Source organism: Marmota flaviventris, chromosome 6, assembly GCF_047511675.1.
Source record: "Marmota flaviventris isolate mMarFla1 chromosome 6, mMarFla1.hap1, whole genome shotgun sequence".
Taxonomy (NCBI): domain Eukaryota; kingdom Metazoa; phylum Chordata; class Mammalia; order Rodentia; family Sciuridae; genus Marmota; species Marmota flaviventris.
The window spans coordinates 135,351,926-135,375,024 of NC_092503.1; the positions used below are offsets into that span (position 1 = coordinate 135,351,926).

At 38.7% G+C, this 23,099-nt stretch overlaps 1 protein-coding gene across 1 annotated transcript in view; it reads right to left on the reverse strand.

Annotated features, from left to right (window-relative positions):
• Window positions 1–23,099, reverse strand: part of Gmds (GDP-mannose 4,6-dehydratase) — a 625,359-nt gene that overhangs the window by 125,386 nt on the left and 476,874 nt on the right. Inside the window, exon 8 of the mRNA XM_027954821.2 lies at window positions 1,487–1,605. Coding sequence (XP_027810622.1) covers window positions 1,487–1,605 — 119 coding nt within the window. The remainder of the gene's footprint in view (window positions 1–1,486; window positions 1,606–23,099) is intronic.

Below are 23,099 nucleotides of genomic sequence, written 5' to 3' on the forward strand. Positions count from 1 at the left end.
TACCATATGACTCAGAAATTCTACTCCTAAACCCAGATCCAACAGAATCAAAAGCAGAGACTCAAATAGATATTCATGAACACATATTCACAGCAGCATTTTTCACAGAAGCCAAAAGTATCCACTAACAGATGAATGAACCAATAAAATGGGGTATACACACAAAATAATATTATTCAGTCTTTAAAAAGATGTTAAATGTTACAGTGTGTATGAACTTTGAAGACATTATGCTAAGTGAAATAAGACAGTCATAAAAGGACAACTACTGTTGGTTCCACTCATATGAGGTACCTAGAATAGACAAATTCATAGAGATAGAAAGTAGAACAGAGGTTATCAGAACTAGGGAAAGAGGAATTACTATTTAATGGTTATCAAATTTCTCTTTTTAGGATGATGAAATAATTCTGAAAATGGATAGTGGTGATGGTTAAACAACAATGTAAAGGTAATTAATACCACTAAACTGTATATTCAAAAATGATTAAAATGACAGAGATATGAAAAATTGTGGTATATATGTGTATTAAGAATTGTAATGCAAAAAAAGTACATGTATAATGTCATAAATTGACATGAACATACTTTATATAGAGAGATACAAAAATTGTGCTCTATATGTGTAATAAGGGTTGTAATGCAACAAAATGATTAAAATGATGAATTCTATGTTACCTATATTTTACCACAATTAAAAAATCATTAAAAATAAAAATTTCATCTGTAATGATTTCCCACACATCTTTCAAATATTCAACTAATAAAATATGACTTAAACATTTGTATAATGTAATATGTAGATGTAGTACATGATTATAAACTGAATTGGTTTGGTATAAAGTAGAGCATCAACCAAACTGCCAAAACTCAAATGTGATCTGATGATTAGATGGGAGTAATTCATCACTGTGAATTTCCTGAGTTTGATGGTTGTATTGTGTTTATGCAGAAGAATATCTTGTTTTAGGAAATGCACATACCAGTTCAGGATCGTGGGGTACCAGGTCACAACTTACCCTCAATGGTTTAGAGAAAAGGAGACTATAATGTATTTGAAGCCTTTCTGTAAGCTTTTGATGGTTTCAAATTTAAAAAGTATATGATGGAAGTAGTAAAATGTGGGGAATTATTAACACATTGGTCTAGAAAGAGTACAATTAGACCCAGTAGAATCATATTAAAAGATGGTATTTACACTGTGATAAAAAATTTTAAAAATAAAATTAAAATTAAAAATTAAAAACATTTAAAAATAAGAGAGATAAAAGAAATTAGGAAAAGACTAGGTTTAAATGCTGACAAGCAGCTGACATTCAGTGTAAATGGGGTTGCATGCAATGCCCTACATGGAAACCTTCTGTTCTGATTTTATGAGAGTGAAAGGGAAGATAAGAAAACAAAACCACAGTGAAGAGCAGACTTGTGTGCACACCTACCAGAAAATGTCTCTGAACAAGCAGCAATCAACCTCAGGTGTACTTACACAATGGTTTTTCCAATGTGCAAAAATGATTTCTCGACAAATTCACGGACACTATGGACCTCTCCAGTCGCTATGACAAAGTCTTCTGGCTCATCGTTCTGCAACATCAGCCACATAGCCTAGAAAGAGAGAGGCAAGTTCACCTGAAGGTCATACTCAATGGCCACTTTGGGAATACAATGTTGTCAAATGCATATAATCAGATATGGCCTTGTGCAGTTAGAAAAGGAGTGCAAATTTACTACAATAGTCTAACCACTACAATGATTGTTCTTACAACTTAATGCGCATCAGAAATATTTGGGGAACATCTTGGTATGAATGCCTGGGTCTAGTCACAGAGGCATGGACTCAGAAGGAATCTTTAATCTTAAACATTGTAGAAGATTTTCATGTAGCAGTTCTTTGAACTCAACTTAAAGGAACATGATATCTAATAATATCTGTGAAAATAACCTTTTTTATAGTATGTGTATGAAGAAACAGTTCCAAAAGCCTTGTCTAATTTTCTTGCATGTCAGAAAGGGCAGACAAGAAAAAGTATTTAAACCCAGATTATAAACCAAATCCATTAAATCATCAAAAATAGAGACTCATTTCTTAACAATAAATTTTGAAAATTTAGCCATCAAAAAAGCAATATAAACAAGGACCATTAATGAAGAAACAATCAACAATAGAGAATACTACTGTTTTTAAAAGTTGTCTGACAAGCAACAAAAACCAGAATAAGGGGGTTCAGGTTCATAGTCAGGTGCTCAATTTCCACACTGTGATCAATATGAAGGTATTATTGAGGTATAATTTCTTAGAGGAACAAAGAATCTGGTTGGGCAAAAATACAGTAGCATTCTGAGATACTGATTGGTGGCAACTGTCATAGGCCACCACAATGGAATGAAATTAGAAATCAATGTTAGATAAAAAATAGAAAGCTACTGTGACAAATGTACATAATACACAGTTGAATGATGAATGGGGCTGGGGTTGTAGCTCAGCGGTGGAGCGCTCGTCTAGCATGTGTGAGGCCCTGGGTTCAATCCTCAGCACCACATAAAAATAATAAACAGAATAAAGGTATTGTGCCCAACTAAAGAAAAGAGAATGAAAAAAAAATTCTTAGAAGCAAATAAAAACACTGATAGAAAATATCAAAATCTCTGGGACACAATGAAGGCAGTACTAAGAGGAAAGTTTATTGCATTGAGTGCATTTATTAAAAGAATAAAAAGTCAACAAATAAATGACTTAACACTACATCTCAAAGCCCTAGAAAAAGAAGAACAAATCAACACCAAAAGCAGAAGGCAGGAAATAATTAAAATCAGAGCTGAAATCAATGAAATTGAAACACAAGAAAAAACTGGCAAAACAAAAGTTGGTTCTTTGAAAAAATAAAATAAAATAGATAAACCCCTGGCCATGTTAATGAAGAGAAAAAGAAAGAAAACTCAAATTATTAAAATACAAGATGAAGAAGGAAATGTCACAATGGACACATCTGAAATACAGAAGATAATTAGAACCTATTTTGAAAATTTATACTCTAATAAAATAGAAAATATTGAAGACATCAACAGATTTCAACAGACATATGATCTGCTTAAACAGAATGAGGAGGTCAGAAATGATTTAAATAGATCAATTTCAGGTAACGAAATAGAAAATACCATCAAAAGCCTACCAACCAAGAAAAGCCCAGGACCAGGTGGATTCTCAGCTTAGTTCTACAAGACTTTCAAAGAAGAATTAACACCAATACTCCTCAAAGTATTCCATGAAATAGAAAAGAAGGGAACCCTTCCAAACTCATCTTATGTATGTAGCAAAATGAAATCAAACCTCTATCTCTTACCCTGCACAAAAATCAACTCAAAGTGGATCAAAGACTTAGGCACTAGAACAGAGACCCTGTGCCTCATAGAAGAAAAAATAGGCCCAAATCTTCACCACGTCGACCTAGGATCTGACTTCCTTAACAAGACTCCTGAAGTGCAAGAAGTCACATCAAGAATCAATAAATGGGATGGATTCAAATTAAAAAGCTTTTTCTCAGGAAAAGAAATAATTAATAAAGTGAGAAGAGAGCCTACAGATTGGGAGAAAATTTTTACCACATCCACCTCCATTAAAGCATTAATCTCTAGGATATATAAAGAATTTAAAAAACTTAACACCAAAACAACAACAGCAACAACAACAAAAACCCCACAAAAACAAATAACCCAATCAATAAATGGGCTAAGGAACTGAACAGACACTTCACAGAAGAAGAAATACAATTGATCAACAAATATATGAAAAAGTGTTCAACATCTCTAGCAATTAGAAAAAATGCAAATCAAAACTACTCTAAGATTTCATATCACTCCTGTCAGAATGGCAATCATCAAGAATACAGGCAACAATCAATATTGGCGAGGATGTGGTAAAAAAGGTACACTCATACATTGCTGATGGGACTGCAAATTGGTGCAGCCAATATGGAAAGTAGTATAGAGATTCCTCAGAAAACTGGGAATGGAGCCACCATTTGACCCAGCCATCCCACCTTGGTTTATACCCAAAGGGCTTAAAATCAACATACTACAGTGATGCAGCCACATCAATGTTTATAGCAGCTTAATTCAGAATTGCTAGACTATGGAACCAACATAGGTATCCCTCAGTAGATGAATGAATAAAGAGAATGTGGTATATATACTCAATGGAATATTACTCAACTTTAAAGAGTAAAATTATGGCATTTGCCAGTAAATGGTTGGAGTTGGAGAACATCATGCTAAGTGAAATAAGTCAATCCCACAAAACCAAAGGCTGAATGTTTTCTCTAATATGCAGATGCTAATTCACAATAAGTCAGGGGGCACTAGGGAAGAATAGCATTACCTTAGATTAGGTAGAGGGAAGTGATAGGAGGGGAGTGGAAGGGATATGGGGACAGGAAAGATAGTTGAATAAAACAGACATTATTACTGTATGTATGTATGTGATTGCATGACCAATATGATTCTGCAACATGTACACTCAGAAAAATGAGAAATTATATCCCATCTATGTATGATATATCAAAGTGCATAAATGAATTCTACTGTCATGTATAACTAATTAAAACAAATTTTAAAAATTATAAAAAAAGAATATGTGCTTCTTCCAACATAGTCCCCAGTGATATGTGCATTGAACTCTTGTTCTAACATTTAGTGAATACCATTTTGATTGGTGTCTCCCTATCTGGTGTTGGAAAAGCTTAGAAAATAGGTTGCTAAAATAACCCAACCTAATTTCTCTTGGAAAATGCTACCAAAAAAGTTTAATCCTTCTTTATTCATTCATATTTGTAAATTTGTAGCAACCTTCTAAAAATAAAATGAATTTTTTTCCCATTTTACTTGAAGTTATTTCTTACGGGTATTTTCATGTTTTTGGACTATTATCAGATCATTTAAAATGAAACTTCTGTTCTTTGAAGATGAGAGTTTGTGCAATTTTCCATGATATGGAGATGCAGCATGCTTAATGGAACAATATCAATTCCTTTTGAGTGAGTGATCTACTATATAGTAACTAGCAAAAGAAATAATCTTGGTGAATAGACAGATTTGGTCACATTAATGAAATATTTGCAGTTTCATTTTGCATTAAGAGACCATAGTTGATGAACTTAGATACAACACTTTTTGAATGTTAATTAATTAATGTTAATGTTTGATAAGGCTTGATCAGTTTGCAAAGGCACAGAATATAAGCTTTCCTTTTTAAGGGGACAGTTCATGCAACAGATGTAGTCGACATGGCTTGGTGGCCCATGTACACTGTTAAGTGCTGGGGGCTGAGAGGAGGAGAAACAGAGAGGTGCTCTCTGGAATAGGCACCAAGGTCCACAGGCACTGGCAGAGGGCTGGATGCTCCTTGTAGGTCTGTGCCTGCATGTGGAGTCACCACAGCCTGGTATTTGCTCTTTCCTCACATCTGGAAATGCTAATTTGGCCTTCCAGATCCTGGACCAGGGTCCCAAGTCTAGCCACTGGAATAAGTTCCTGTTGCCTCATTGGGTTTCCCTGTGATCAAACTGCACATGGTACAGTGGCTTCCCTGGGCCTTTGGTGCCCTTTGGTCGCCCTTCCCAACAAGGACAACCTGCCCACCTCTCCCACCCAGGCACAAGCATGTACCTGTGCCCAGGCATACACCTACACACAGGCACGCACATACAAACTTGTTTTGGCTTTCATCAAAATACATTAAGAAAAATTAAATACTTCAGGAAAAATTAAATTATGCTTCTGGGTAGAATTTCTGTTTGAATATTTTTCTGAGGAATTAGATATAAAAGGGTAAATTCATTTAAATGTATTTGACTCAAATTTCCATTCTAAAAATAACATTTCAAATAGGTCTTTCAGGACTACTCAACTGATTTTATTTCCTTAGGAACACTTTGTTGTAGAGTAGTCACAGAAAAATCTTGTTTTTAGTCATGTGAAACAAAAGAAGGGCTTGGTAAAAATGAGAGGAGGAAACACGGGTACCATCAGTGATGGATCACTCTAAATGTGGGACCCAGTCCCTGGCAGGAATCTGAAGATTAGTAGGAGCCTCTGTTGCACAAGAGCAAGAGCCAAGAATCCGCCCTTTTCTTTTCCATCAGACTATCTGTGGCCTCTGACCTATCAATTTCTAGGCATTTCCTCTGGGGTTCATATTGTACCAGACTCCAGTCTGGGAATGGGAAGAGAAAGGATATACAATTCCAGATTTATTTGTTATTACTGAATAGTTTACTGGTTTTAACAGAGGGAAAGGGCTTTGTTTAAATTTCCACTGAGCATAATTAATGGTTATTGACTGGTAAATGAAGAACAGGTGACACTCTGGATTAGAAGATAAATGATCCTATGTTCTGGTGTGATAATGGGTTAGTAATTTGCCACAGAGCTGAGGGTGAATGTGTCCCCATCATAATGCCAGATCATGTTCAGGAGACAAAGGCCCCTTGTGAGGAGGACTCGGCCACTCGCCTCAGTGTACAGCTGCATACGTTGATCTGCTCCATTTATTCTCTGATGGATGGCACAACTGAGGCAAAAGTTCACCCATTCTCACCTTCCTGTTCACATGCTGGACCACATGACCCATGACATAGCCGGGCCACAGTCTGACCAAATCGCCACCCAGCTTTGGCTTCTGACTGGAGAAGCGGTTTTGTGGTTACATCTTTTAGATGTCAGTCTTCTCTCTTTGTCTCTCAAGGAATCAAGGAGGAAAAGGACGGAGTCTTCCCACATTCTTTTGCTGCCCTTTAAGGATGTGACTGACTTATCCACTTCCTCAGATACTTATTTACTTTTAGTCCTGACCTGATTACCAGTGTGCATGAAAAAAATCCCAGGCCTTTTTATCCATCCCACAGGGAGGGAAGCAAATCAGTTAAGGAATGTACCAGAGCTTCAGATTCTTCAACATAAAAATGTCTCTCAATGGCAAATGAACAATGCAGTTTTCAAATAACATTGTACTTTTAAGACACATGAGGATTAAGGGAAATCTGACTCCATGCGATTGACATTGGATGACCAGGTTGAGACAGATATAAATGTTAGTTAGATTTGTACACATGCTCTCTTGTAACTACATAATTAATCCATTTTGTTCTACAAATCTAATAGAGATCAAAATAGAACTTTAATGTGAAAACTTAAAAATACAAACGCCCTTCTCACATTCTCCTATTCATAGGATTCAAATTATGAATGCGGAAGTGGCTCTGGAGGCCCCTGGTGATAAGTCGCCAGCTCTGGTGGCTGTTCACAGCTGGACCACTGAAGGAGAACACCCAAAGTACATCACCACAGCCGACTGACTACACCTGATTCCATGCATGCCTTTTGGGGTGTGATGTGTGTTTGTCTTAAAAGTCTAGATTCTACAATTGCTTCTACCTTGCCATTAACCTGCAGTTCAGTATCCAAACCACAAACACTTATTAACTGAGCTGGCATCCATGAATAACAAGATTTGTTAATCAAGGTTATGTTTAACTATGTGTATTTGATTGCTGCTTTTTTAGCCTTGTGCTTTCGTGCTTTATATGCTTCTGTCATAAAAACAAATTTTAAAATACAACTATATATACACATATATGTATATGTAAATGTTTTCTTTTTCAGAGGGGAAAGTCTATGAAATAATTCTGACAAAAATCATGGGGTCTAGGGTTATAGCTCAGTGGTGGAATGCTTGCCTAGCATGCACAAGGTCCTAGGTACCATAAACAAACAAACAAAAAAGTGAATTTGAACCCATGGAAATGAAAGTTCCAGATAAAGGATGCCAAGTGTGTCCACTCACACACACTGCATTGTTAAACAGTATCCAGTCACTATTTTCATGATGTTGGCCTGCAATATATAGTTTAGGTCAGCACCTCAAAGGGGTATTGTGGAAGGCCAGGCCTTAGACTTGGTGGGACCCATGTAGATGGGTCTCAGGATCAGCCTGAGAGAGTACTTCTACTCTGACATTTTTGGGAAATAAGAATCAAATGATCTTATCAAAACAAATAAAATGACATTGATAAAATCAAACAGCACAGAATCAGAGTCTGGACTTACGGAGCCCTCCATCTGTTTGCTTTCTTCATGGACAAAAACACTGTGACGTGTGGATTCCTTTCATTAAAGGTCTTCCAGACATTTTAAAGATAAAAAGTTACTGAATAGGCAAAGCTGATAGATGATAAATTAATAAAAGCATCAAAAAAACACAATACAATTTAGAAAGCTATATAGCCCTTGCTGCTTGTATTTTTGCTGTTAATGTATCATTCCACATTGATATCACACATACTGAAAGAAAGAGGCTACATAAAAACTGACCCTGACCTTTATCCTTATTCTAGCCAGCCATACCAATCCAAAATCCAAAGTTGGGTTTCATTTTTTCTTTCCTGAAAACAATATGAAACCCAAAAGCTCCTAGTTATATGTTAATTATTCTAAACAATTTTTTTTTCTGGGATATCTGCTCTTTCAGAAGGCAGATCCTAGTTATTTTAGTTAACAGAACAGTTAGTATAATATAATCTAGTTACTTTTTTTTTTTTAACTCTGAGTATATTTATCTCTTTTATTTGTTCTATTTCTTTTCAGGCACACCAATTATGCATATGTTGTATCTCTGTTGTTGTGTCTTCTATATCTATCATCTCCTATCTAGTCATTTTAATGTTTTTTTCCTCATATTATTTTATGTGAGTTCCTCAAGGCTGTTTTCACACGATTGTTTCAAAAACATTTATTTTGAATTTTGCAGCTAATACAATATCATTTCCTTTTTCTCTTCTGTATCATTCCTGATCAATACCAGATTGCTTTATATCTCTTTACATAATTTTATTTAATCCAGGGAACATCAACCTTTTTTCTTGAAGGGTCAGACAGTAAACATTCTGGGCTCATGGGCACATGTTCTCTCCTAAGTATTCAGCTCTGATGATACAGCACAAAGCAGTCATAGACAGGATAGAAACAAATGACTCCAATAAAACACTATTTACAAAGCCCATAGACTGTAATTTCCCCACCTTGGCTCTAAGTAAACTTATCAAAAACCTGTTAGCTATAATTTCCTTGAGTCTATATGGAATAATGACCTGAGCTCAGGGACGTAAGTGTTTTGTTGTTACTGTTGTTTTGGTACTAAGGTTTAAACCCAGGGGTTTAAACTACTGAGCACATCCCAGCCCTTTAAATTTTGTTTTTGTTTTTGTACCAGGAATTCAACCCAGGGGAGATTTACCACTGAGACACATCCCCAGCACCACCCCCAACTTTAAAAAAAAAAAAAATTTACTTAGAGACAGGGTCTCGCTGAGTTGCTTAGGGCCTTGATGAGTTGCTGAGGTTGGCTTTGAACTTGTGATCCTCCTGTCTCTTCCTCCTGAGCTGCAGTGATTACAGGTATACACCACTTCCTTGGCTATGTATTCCTCTTTGAATAATGCCTCTTGATGGGTGTTGCTCCTCTGCTTCAATGATGTTTCTTCTCTTCTTACAGTTCTCTCTTCACTCCCTCACCCTCTTTGCCATAAGGTATAAATACTTGGGTGGCACCTTCCTAATTATTACTACACTTGAACAAGGCTGGCTGTGCTGAAAATTTTATCAGAAGGAACAGGAAAGTGCACTGAGGCCACTTGTGGCTTCACTGTAGACTGCTCCCAAGACCTCTTACCAAACTCATTCCAACCTTGGCCCAGGACATGGCTGCCAAAGTTTCTCAGCATTTTGCTGGGTAGTGTGGCTTACAGAATGGCCCATAAATCACAGGACTGCTGCAGTAATATCTGGCAATTAGCAATTGCTCCACCTTCACCCAGGACCCATGATCTGCAGTGTCCCTCTGCTAGAAGGTTGTGCCATAGACAATAATACTGGGCTTTAGCAACTCTCTTGCCACTCTGCAGTGCAGCAGCAGGTGTTGATAAGGGTATTCCCTGCCTTTTTCTATGTCAGTATTTTGTGGGCAAAATTTAAAGGCTATATGAATAGTTCTTAGCATCTTCCATTATTTTTCTACAAATTTGTAGCATCTGTCTCAAATTCTTAATATCTTAGAATTCAAGTATGGCACATCTTATTGTTATAATGAAAATATAATTTCCTTTTTGCTATTTTATCCTTTTTCTTGATTTCACAGAGTTTCAAGGAAAGAGTGTTGAATGACAATACCCTCGGTTCAATATTTTAAAACCAATATTTCTCTATACATTCACTTTTACAGGACAATATCTTAAAGGATTAAACCTGTATAATTTAGTGAATATAGTGCTTGGCATAATATATTGTGAGGTTTTTAAAATTGATCTTATTAGTGCATTATAATTATACATATAGTGGGGTTCATTGTGATATATTCATATATGCAAAAAACACAATTTCCTTCCCTGCCTCGCTTTCCCTTTCTCCATCCTCTTATTCTTCTAGTCTTCTACTTATTTACACATACGTTTTCATTTCATTGGTTCATTACAATATTACATAAAAGTGGGCTTCACTGTGGTATATTGAGCAAGTACATAAAGAGTTATGCCATCACATGCACCCCCAGGGTACATGTGTGAAAGAGCCTTAATGAAAAATGCACAAAGAAAGGTTGATACTCTTCTCTATTGTGACTTGATAAACCATGTCAAAACATAGTTGTCGCAATCTTTCTGTTGCTCATGATTCTAGAGTCAGGAGTTCAGGAGGGCTCAGGATACATGGCCTATCTTAGCTCCTGGTGGGTACGGATGGGTACTGTGAGACCATGAGGGCCTCTCTATGGCTGTGGGGGTACGGATGGTCTGTGAGACCATGAGGGCCTCTCTCCCAGGCCTGGCTGCCTCAGTTCTCTTCCACATGGCCGTCCTCCCCCAGACCCCACGTGGTGTCTCACCATTCTTTAAATTAGTCCAAGCTTCTTTACATGGTGTCAGCTCTCAAGAAGGCAAGCAGAAGCTGCAAGGCCTTACAAACACCTGGCCTAGAAGTCAACCATGGTCACTTCCTCTGCATACTACTGGTCACAGGGTTGAGTCTGAATTCAACAAAGGGGAAATAGAGTCTCCCCCATGACAAGAGGAGCAGTAAAAACACATTGCAAAAGACCTGCAGGATGGGTGGGATTGTTTCAACCATCTCTAGGAAGAGTCTACCACAAAGGGCTATCTCCTAAAGACTATAATGTCAGTGGAATGATTTAATACAGCAGCAAGATTACTACATTTGTCTTTAATATAAGCATTATTGCTTTGACTTGCAGATTCTATGGAAAGGTCCATCTGTATTTAACAATGCTCAATGATAGGTTTCTATGAGGGTGAAAATAATTCACAGTATGGCACCTAGAATATGGAAGCACGCTTTCAGGTCACTGTAATTTGACAAATATTTTAACTTGGCTCAAACATTACTACTGTCACAACATACTTCCCAGAAGTGGTTGATTGTTTCCTGGAGCGCACCCAGCCACCTACCTCAGCCAGGTGTTTCCAATTACCTGCTCCCACTCGAATACCCAGGTAAGCCATACTAGAATTGGTTCCTGGCTCAACAGGAACAATATAAAAGCCCTGGATATGCTGGAGGAAGTTTCTTTACACTCATGACCACCTGATTGTCCATCTCTGTGCTCTTGGTTCCTGGCAATGCTGCCTAAACCTGTTCCTAGGAGGCCAGCTCTGACCTGGCCATGTTCTTATCCTGCAAGCCTGTCCTGACCACCTGATTCTGACTCTGACCTTGGGAATTCAACTTCTGGGATGGTTCTAGGCCCTTGAATAGTGGGTCTCTAGGCCTTGCTGTGGGTCTCTTCTTTCCAGTGTTGGCAATCATTGTTACCAGTAAATTATTTTTATTTATTTATTTTTTTAAATTTTTTATTGTTGGTTGTTCAAAACATTACATAGTTCTTGATATATCATATTTCACACTTTGATTCAAGTGGGTTATGAACTCCCATTTTTACCCCGTATACAAATTGCAGAATCACATCAGTTACACATCCATTGATTTACATATTGCCATACTAGTGTCTGTTGTGTTTTGCTGCCTTTCCTATCCTCTACTATCCCCCCTCCCCTCCCCTCCCCTCTTCTCTCTCTACCCCCTCTACTGTCATTCATTTCTCCCCCTTGTATTATTTTCCCCTTTCCCCTCACTTCCTCTTGTATGAAATTTTGTACAACCCTGAGGGTCTCCTTCCATTTCCATGCAATTTCCCTTCTCTCTCCCTTTTCCTCCCACCTCTCATCCCTGTTTAATGTTAATCTTCTTCTCACGCTCTTCGTCCCTACTCTGTTCTTAGTTACTCACCTTATATCAAAGAAGACATTTGGCATTTGTTTTTTAGGGCTTGGCTAGCTTCACTTAGCATAATCTGCTCTAATGCCATCCATTTCCCTGCAAATTCTAGGATTTTGTCATTTTTTAATGCAGAGTAATACTCCATTGTGTATAAATGCCACATTTTTTTTTATCCATTCATCTATTGAAGGGCATCTAGGTTGGTTCCACAGTCTTGCTATTGTGAATTGTGCTGCTATGAACATCGATGTAGCAGTGTCCCTGTAGCATGCTCTTTTTAGGTCTTTAGGGAATAGACCTAGAAGGGAAATAGCTGGGTCAAATGGTGGTTCCATTCCCAGCTTTCCAAGAAATCTCCATACTGCTTTCCAAATTGGCCGCACCAATTTGCAGTCCCACCAGCAATGTACAAGTGTACCCTTTTCCCCACATCCTCGCCAGCACTTGTTGTTGCTTGACTTCATAATGGCTGCCAATCTTACTGGAGTGAGATGGTATCTTAGGGTGGTTTTGATTTGCATTTCTCTGACTGCTAGAGATGGTGAGCATTTTTTCATGTACTTGTTGATTGATTGTATGTCCACCTCTGAGAAGTGTCTGTTCAGGTCCTTGGCCCATTTGTTGATTGGGTTATTTGTTATCTTATTGTCTAATTTTTTGAGTTCTTTGTATACTTTAGATATTATGGCTCTATCTGAAGTGTGAGGAGTAAATATTTGTTCCCAGGATGTAGGCTCCCTATTTACCTCTCTTATTGTTTCTTTTGCTGAGAAAAAACTTTTTAGTTTGAGTAAGTCCCATTTGTTGATTCTAGTTATTAACTTTTGTGCTATGGGTGTCCTATTGAGGAATTTGGAGCCCGACCCCACAGTATGTAGATCGTAGCCAACTTTTTCTTCTATCAGACGGCGTGTCTCTGATTTGATATCAAGCTCCTTGATCCATTTTGAATTAACTTTTGTGCATGGCGAGAGAAAGGGATTCAGTTTCATTTTGTTGCATATGGATTTCCAGTTTTCCCAGCACCATTTGTTGAAGATGCTATCCTTCCTCCATTGCATGCTTTTAGCCCCTTTATCAAATATAAGATAGTTGTAGTTTTGTGGATTGGTTTCTGTGTCCTCTATTCTGTACCATTGGTCTACCCGCCTGTTTTGGTACCAGTACCATGCTGTTTTTGTTACTATTGCTCTGTAGTATAGTTTGAAGTCTGGTATCACTATACCTCCTGATTCACACTTCCTGCTTAGCATTGTTTTTGCTATTCTGGGTCTTTTATTTTTCCATATGAATTTCATGATTGCTTTCTCTATTTCTACAAGAAATGCCATTGGGATTTTGATTGGGATTGCATTAAACCTATAGAGAACTTTTGGTAATATCGCCATTTTGATGATGTTAGTTCTGCCTATCCATGAACAGGGTATATTTTTCCATCTTCTAAGATCTTCTTCTATTTCTCTCTTTAGGGTTCTGTAGTTTTCATTGTATATGTCTTTCACCTCTTTTGTTAGGTTGATTCCCAAGTATTTTATTTTTTTTTTTTTGAGGATATTGTGAATGGAGTGGTTGTCCTTATTTCCATTTCAGAGGATTTGTCGCTGATATACAGGAATGCCTTTGATTTATGCGTGTTGATTTTATAGCCTGCCACTTTGCTGAATTCATTTATTAGCTCTAATAGTTTATTTGTAGACCCTTTTGGTTACCAGTAAATTAAAACTATATACAAGCTGGGTGTGGTAGCTCACCCAGCCAGTCCCAGCAACTTGGGAGGTTGAGACAGGAGGATCATAAGTTCGAGGTCAGTCTCAGCAATTTAGTGATACCCTGTCTCAAAATAAAAAAATAAAAATGGCTGGGGGTGTAGCTCAGGGATAGAACATACGTGGGTTCAATCCCCAGTGCCATAATACATATATCATGTACTAACAGATACAACTTCATAAGGTTAGTGTACAATAGCACTGTCCAGTAGAAATATAAAGTGGGCCACATATATGTAATTTAAAATTTTCTATTAGTCACATGAAAAAAGTAAAAAGAATGGTGCAGTGGATTTAAATGGTTTATTTAACCCAATATATTGAGTATGTTATTCTTTCAATATAATACACTATTGAGAAACTTGACACACCTTTACTAAATACTTAGTCTTCAAAGTTCAATGTATATTTTGCACTCAATAGTACATCTCAGTTCAGAAGAGTGACAGTCTGAGTGTAGCACAGGAGGCTGGTGGCTGCCCCAGTGGACAGTGCAGGGCTAGAGAAGCTGCTTCATTTTAAGGAAGGAGGGGAAACTCAACTATGTGATGCGATACCTAATCCTACCTGCTCAACCTGCCGAGACACTGCCAGGAGATGCCTTCTCACCTTCCCCATCACACAACTGGAGGAATAAGCCCCTCTCCTCCCTCCTTTGTAACTGTTTCCACCCCCTGGCTCCTATAGCTATTTCACTGGTAACTAGGAAAGAAAGCAAACTTCAAAAGCAGTACAAGTAGCTCCTAGTTCACGGGCACTGGCATTTGAGTACCTGCCTCATTCATCCACAGATGGGCAGTCATATCACACTCCCCCCTCCAGCTGGGGTACCTGGGAGTTAACACCTAAGGAGCATTTATAGGTCTGGTAAAAAGTAGTGTTGAAGAAAGAAAGCAGGAGTACTCAAATTTAACAGGCATTAGGATCATCTGGAAAGTTAAAACACAGATTGCTGGTCCTCTCAAGCCCCAGAGTTTCCGATTCAGGCCTGGGATTGAAACAGAGAGCATACATTTGTAACAGGTTCCAAGGGGAAGCCAGGGCAGCTACTCTAGGAACCACACTGAGAGTTTGGGCAGTGGCAGACTTGGAATCAGACCACTGCTTCAACTCCAGGCTGCTACTTAATGGGCAACTTCTGGGGAGTTACTTAATCTTCCGGTGCTTTGGTAAAATGAGACTCCTACCTCATGGGGTTGATTTTAGGATTAAATTAGCTAACATATGTAAAGTGCCTGGAACTGTGCCGGGGACATAGGAAGTGCTAAAGAACTACTATTTATCACCAGGATGATGATGACAACAATGATTACGTAGTTTGAGGGAGCTATTAGTGCCTGGGAGAATCAAATTCATCTCCATGACCAAATTCTTGCACCCATAAATGGCAAGGGGAGGGAAGGATATAGGGTGGGGTAAATTAAATCCCAAGTCTGTTAGTCAGAGCCACAGAATTTTATAGCTGGAAGGGGCCTCAGAGATGTTCTCATTTAGTTCAACTCATTCTAAAGATGAAGCAACTGAAACCAGAGAGATTAAGTGGCTCGCCTAAAGTCACATACCTACTTGTGCCAGAGCTGGGACTACAGTCTCGACTCACCTTCTATTCTTTCTACTGCATTATGCTCATGTGCATTTTCCTGCAGAGACTCTGATTCAAAAGCTGGCTAGGAACTGCTATACACTAACCTGGGGACCAACCAGGCAGTCAGTAAATATTTATGGAGTGCCTGGCAGGTACCAGGCACTATGCTAGAGTATGGATATACACTAGACAGTGACAGACAAGGCAGACACTGTGCTGGGCCTGGGGACTTCCAATATTTATATAGGAAAAAGATTTTACCATCCAGCATCTTATTTAAGGAAAGACTTGTGGGACACAGGCTCCAGGTAGTACCTGGGAGCCAGCAGGTATAGGTCCTTTCTAAGCCCTCCATCTGATAAGTAAGACTGTCCCTACCCACTGCTCTAGCCAAAGGGGTGAACCAGTAATCTGTCCCTGTGCCTCCTGCCCTACCAACCCCCTTATTGTATAGGGGGACTTAGCATATTCTGGGCCAATCAGAGTCTCAGAGACATCTGTAGGAAGAGATACAAAGTCTAAAATAGCAAGACAGCATCAAGCACTGGAGTTGTGTGAGACCTGCCTGGCCCCGAGCTGGTCCTAAAGATTTCCTAGATGCTGGCCTGCAATCAACATGAATGAAAAAGGAAGCCAGTTACATTTAAGAAAATATTGATTGTCACAGTTATATATGAACATATTGCTATGGGAGGAAAGAAATTACACAGTATGTGCATGTATACACAGCCATACGCAGCAAAAATACACATCGATACACAAAGAATAATTTAGGGAAATCCCTTCCTCTCAGTAAGGGCCTGTCTTCATTACTGAAAACTAAACAACAAAAACAACAACAAAATCCCTTTTGTTCCCCATGATTTAAAATAAAGATCAAGAGTGTGTCCAGAAATTTGATTAAGAAGTAAACAGATGATCAAGGGAGATTTAAAAAAAAACTTAAGTCTATACAATTCTAGATAAAATCAAGATAAGGTAGAAAAGCAAGTTAATGACAAATTAACATTTACAAAATATTAAACTTATGAAGTATTTGAAAATTCTGAACTATCCAAAAATATTAAAAAATTCTTTATAGAGAAATAGAGAAACTGAAATTATCAAACACTGGCAAGTGAGCTTTTTTTTCAGTAACAAACATTTTCAGTAGTTTGACAAGTATCAATGACTGTTCAAGGCTGTTAACCCAAAGAAACTTCTCTATTACCATACAACACCATAAGCAGCATCTCAGAGGCAAACGCTAAAGGCTAAGCTCTGAGAAGTACCCTTTTCTGTTAATATAACACAAGATTTTTCACATTCATTTCATGTGAATGAACAATGTCTTCATTGTTTTCCTGAACACTAATTTAGTGTTGTATTTTTTTTGCTTGTGTCAATGAGTGTCAAAATATTGTTCTTTTAATACATGAAAGTATTTGCATAGAGCTTTATTACTGATCTTCAGATGCTAGCCAGAGGCGAAATAGAACAGAGACGCTCCAGTTGGGAAATCTCACTAGCAATGAAAAGCAAGAGTCTTTAACATATTCTGCTTTCCTGCCAGTTTTTTTCCCCCCCAAGTACACAATAATTTATTTACCTCACAATTGGTAAGATTAAAGGCAACGTCGGAGATGACAAAACTGTACTCCAACTATACAAATTCATTTTCTTAAAAATGAAACAGAAAGTTTGCAATGAGGAATACAAAAACTCCAAGAGGAAGTTCTAAGATCCTGACATGAATTAAAAAACAATATAATATAAACCAATTATAGAAAAGCCAAGAAACACAATATGCTTCAACAGTGAACTGAGAAACACCAGGGCAGTTTTTGTTAAGTTTTGTCTTTCTGCATCAGTTCATCATTAAGCATTCTACTGCTTGTAGTTGTTCACATTTATTCCAATTACTAAGAAAAACAAAGATATCGCATCTGCTGTCTCCTCAAACCTGAAGAGTCCATGACCAGGTATCCATTTTTCAATTTGGATTTTTCCCACCCTAGCACTAATTATATTGTCATTTGGTGTTGCCTGAAAGACAAAATGCCCTTTCACAGAGGCGCGGACTCCAGCTGATGGGTTACTCACGACGAAACTGAAGGGCTGTACCCAGGCTGCGGTCAGGGCAGAGCAGCCCAGAGCTAGTGCCAGGAAGGCTGGCGAAGGCCACGCTCGAATCGCGAGCAGCCAGACCAGCCTTTCAAGTCAAGTGTTGGCTTGTACACACGTAAGTTAATCAGCTATGAAATCACCACCACAATGTTCTTATTGATCACACAGGCCTTATGATGTAACCTCTTGGCCAGGAGAGGATTTGTGCTTCATTCTTTCAGCCTTCAACCTTCAGAGAAAGAGCACTGTGAGAGGGGTTCATGAGAAGGGAGATGTTAGCTTTGGGATCTGAATCTTCCTTGGAAAATGGTCAACCTTCAGGGTCTCTGAAATGAAGTGTACCATGTCCCAGAACATTCACTTCCCATCACATGCTCATTCAAAGAATCTGATGGTGTTTTCACTGCGTTGTATACATAGAGTAAAAGATTATTAATAAAGTATCAAGCTGATAAAATTTCAAAATATAATTGTAACTGTGTTTCCCCAAAAATGTTGTTTTTGCTTTGAGACTCTAGGAAACTTTGATCATTTTATTTATAGCTCAATAGTATCAAAGAGAACTACTGAACATTTGCTCTGAAGAATCATAAATTTATATTTTAAAAAGCTGGTAATTTAAAGTACGACTATGTGTGCAGTCAGAATATTGATTTTACTGCTCTTGCAAATGAGCCAGTAGACATACATGGTATTCATACTTTCTGCTTACTCTTCAGATCTCATTTCAGTTACATTATTTCTGAGATCAGTCATGGAGTTTGGAAAACCTAGGTGAGGGAGGGCAACTTGTGCTGCCGGAGTTTCAGGATGTGCTGAGATGTTGGCAAATGTGGGCCATGGGGTCATTCAGAAACATGCCAGTAAATGAAAGAAACTTTTCCCAGTAGGCCAGCCCTGTTGTTCTGTCCCCTGAAATGTATTCTCTTAGCCAAAATGAAAAACAATGAATTCAGCTCTCAGTCCATACTTCAGTTTTAAGTTCAGCAAGTAGGCTGAAGAATCACTGAATTAAGACTTTTTAAGAGTGATATTCAGTAAATCAACTCTCCAAGGGCACATATATAAAACCCTGTGCCTCCCCTGAGAGTGCAATGTCTGCCAGGTGACAAATGTCCCCTTTCAGTGAGCCACTCTCACTCTTGGGGTAGGCCTACAGATTTTATATGCAGACGTGAGAGACATTCTCAGTGTGAGAATTAATCTATTGACCATAGGACCAGTCACCATCACTCCTTTCTTTTTTCTTTCTTTCCCGTAGATTGTCCTGTGTGTGACTGACTCCAGAAAAAAACAGGAATGGAAAAAAAATTCAAGTATTGTTATTTCCATCAGTAAAATGAACTGCAGTTTTACTTTCAGGGGAACAGTGGAACATTCTAGTCCCATGGTGGCCTGAAGCACTTCAAAGCAAAGAGAACCAATTTCTCCATTTGCGTGACGTATTTCTAGCTCTCACTCAGTGTTAGAGTAGTCTAAAACTTTGCTAGGACCACTGAGAAAGGGATGGGTTGCTCTTAAGTGTGCACATTGCCCCCCAGCTGGGTGGGTTCACAGGGAGGAAACAGCGCCATCTGCTGGAATGGCAGTATGTTGGTGCAAAGGCCCCTGTGCCGCCCAACAACCCCCTGCCAACTTGAAGGGCTTATAGGAGAAAATGGACCACAGAAAGGGAGAGGCACCCAGGCCTGCCTGCTTCTTGGCTGGTTCAATTCCTCAGAGTACAACTTGGGCTGGAGGGTTAGGGTGAAGGAAAAAGAAAAGTTGTGTGTGTGTTTGTTTAAAATATCATGCTCCCCCCAGTGACAACAGTGCTGGTATCTTAGGAGGCCTTTTTGCAATACTGCATGTACTTTTACACAAGATGAGAGACAGTTATTTAAAGCTGGGGGTGTGTTGGAAGAAAGAATACAAAAACACGCACTCAAAATAAAAGTTTGTATGCAGGATGTAAGTCCTGAGCGATTCACAGAGGCAAAAGGTCTTAAGTGCTTGTTCATCTTTCCAAATTAAGTCTTTTTTTTTTTTTTTTTAAATAGAAAAATGGGTAGTGATAAAGGACAGTGTTTATGTTTTGTCATGAAAAGAACTTGGACTGAAGTCCTCAGGCTTTGGGTCCTACCACTAAACAGGCCTGTGACTTTAGACAACTTCCTTAACTTATTTCACCCTTGATTTTCTTCCATAGGTTGTAGGGTTTTAGATATCCCATCAGAAAATATATTGAGAGCCCTTTGTGATCTACCAAGTGTTATTGCTATTATAAATGATAATATTATTGGAGAAAATTCCTGGGTTAATGCCTGAGAGATCACTACTCCAGAGCGATCATGGAGATATGATGTGATAATTCCACAGGCTGTTATCATACCAAACACAAAAACACAGCATTTTTCAGAGCACTAATTCCTTTAAAAAATGTTTTAGAACGGAATCTGGGGTTTCAACATTTCCATCCTTAAGAATTTCTGATTCCCTGCCTGAAAGAGGTCGGTGTGTTCAAGTTTCAAAAGAGCATAAAAATGCTGGCAATTTACAGATATATCCTATGCGTGGGTTTCTTTCACTTCAAGAAAACAGATTCACGTTATAGAATAGATATTCTTGAGGAGCTGTCTTGTCTCTGAATAGTTAGCTGCATTCATTATTGTTAGTTAGTACTCCTTTGTTAACAGTATTCTTAAATAGTGAACAGATGTTGACAAAGTTATTTTTTCCAACACGATTTCTCAATGAAGAAGAAAAACCCATAAGTGTGGCCTGAACTGAGGAGTAAGTAGAAGATTTAAACAAATTAAATCTTTTAAAAGACAGAAACCAAACCAAACAAAAATAAAACAGAAACCCTTTTAAAACAGATCAGTTAACTGGAGACTGTGCTGTTTGGATCCAAATTCTAAGTTCAGCACACTAGCAACTCTAATGCCATCCTTTATTCAACATCGTTTTCCTAATTATCTTGGTCTAAGTGTTTCCAAACTTTATTGTTTATTTTGGCCCAAAGTGTTCCTAGCTCCTCCAATGCTCTTCCTAGAGCTGGGATGGTGTTAACAAGGTTAGGTGGGAACACAACCCATTAACAGGCAGTCAGGGCTGTGGTCTGAAAACCCTTCAAACAGATAAGACCTAGGAAGACAGCAAGACTGAGGCCCAGGAAAGAGTTCCTTTGCCACCAGTCGCGGTGCAAATAAATAAGGATTCCCCCAATGTTTCTTACAAACAACATTCATTCATTTCATCATCTAATTTTACAGATGGAGAAACTGAGACATGCTTGGAGGACTGACCTGCAACAGGGTCACAGGGAGGCCGAGCAGGAACAGAAGGCAAATTTCCTGGTCTCTGGGCCAGTTTTCCACCCAATCTACCCCGTTGAAATGAAACGGCAGAAGCTTAGTTTTGATAAGCAGTTCCATGAAAACACATCCTGTGCCAGAGTCTCTCTGGTGCCCAAAGACACTCCCTGGTGGGGTGTTAGAGCTTGGAGTCCTTTAACTCCTTCAGCACACTGGGGATGGGTTAGAAGACAGCTAGAAAGCCAGAAGTTCTGGGGAAGGCACTTTCTGTGACCCCCACATGGGACCCTCTGACCTGTCCCACGTTGTAGCCCTGACACTGAGGGCCAAGGTGTGGAAGCCTTTTCCCTGGGTCCTATGAAACATGCCTGGTCTCCTGATTAACACCCTACCTCAGCCACATGTCCTTTATCACTGTGGTCAGACTAGCTGCACTTTATGAAAACTGTATGTGAAATGGGGGCGGGTATTTGAAGCAGAGGACGATTCTTATCTTTACAAAGGGATTCTGTTTAAAAGCAATCCTCTCAGTGCATCCGAATTCTTGCTTGATTCTATGATGATTATTGTTATTTTCTATTTTTAATAGAGAAGCTACACTGAATTACTAAACTGAAAGGAGCAAAGATCCTGTGGAAGCTTCCTTTGAGCTTTAGAGATAAGGAATGTGGACTCCCTAGAAGGTGTTCCAGATGGCTGCAGACAGGCCACGTGTCAGAACCCATACCTTCTATCTGCAGGCCAAGTACCTTTCTAGGTCACCATGATGAAGAGAACCTTGAGAATTACAATGGAAGCCAATGAAGAAATGGGTGTTTACATGACTGCTTTTACACAGAAATCAGGAATAACAAACTTTCTAGTACACATAGTACCTTGCTTTGAAAAGGGACTTTTTGAGTTTAAATAGCACCAGAACAAGGGTCTGAGACAGGGCTGGCTACTCCTGCCTCCAGGACTCTGGCTGGGCTCACTCAGGCCGCCAGCAGTCCATGCTCTTTTGCTGGAGTCTGGACAGTCCAGCTGACAGTCCCCACACGAGAAGATGAAGCCAGCCTCACCATATCTTTTGGCTATTTAAGGAGAGTCACATATCTGATATGCTAAAAACCAAGAGTTGCATTAAAAACAAAAATTCAAACTTTAACAGTTGGCTAAACTGTTAAACACAGCCTCCCAATAGGCCAGAGCTGGTCCTCTGCTTCTGCCTAACTCTCCCTCCTTACACAGGACCGTGATGAGAGCGAAGCTTTCTCCCAAGGAACCTAAGTGTCAAGTCAAGCAGGGATCCCCCAAACCTTCCTATGCCATCACTGCAGGGCACGCTGAACTTTATCTAGCTTAGTAGAAAATAAAATTGACAAATTATAAAATGTGGCTTCTTAGATGTATTTACAATATAGATCCCAAATTTAATAATGTTCTTGTTTTCCTACTTTTGTGAAATTCTTCATATAGGAAATGTAAACCACAAAAGGGGATATGATTTTAAAACTAGAAACACATTTTTCAACTCTACTCCCCTATTTCATTAAATGTGCAAGAGAAAACATCCTTCGTAAAATAGCTAATATAATTACAAAATAATTAGTCGCAGAAGTCCTATGTAATGAAAAACAACAACAACCCGTAAATTTCAGTCATCAAAAATCAGGGAGCTCATTATATGAGAAATTAAAAAATATCAGTTTGTTGAAAGTAAAATCTGAGTTTGAGGCACAAAAAATAGCCAGAGAAATCAAGGATTATTTCAACCTTATGTGCACATCCAGATAACAAAAAAACCCCGACAAAACAGAACATGCCACAGCGGGACCTCCCTAGAATTCTTCTCTGCACTGCCACCTCTCCCCAGTCCCCAGACTGACCCCTGAGTCAAGCCAGATGGGACTGAGAGACGTCAAGCAAGTGCCGAAAAGGTGACTTGCATCTCTGGCAGCCGAGTCTGGAGTGAGTTTCTCTGCAAATTCTCTGGGGGTTGCTGCTTTCCAATTTCTCAGGAATGTTTAA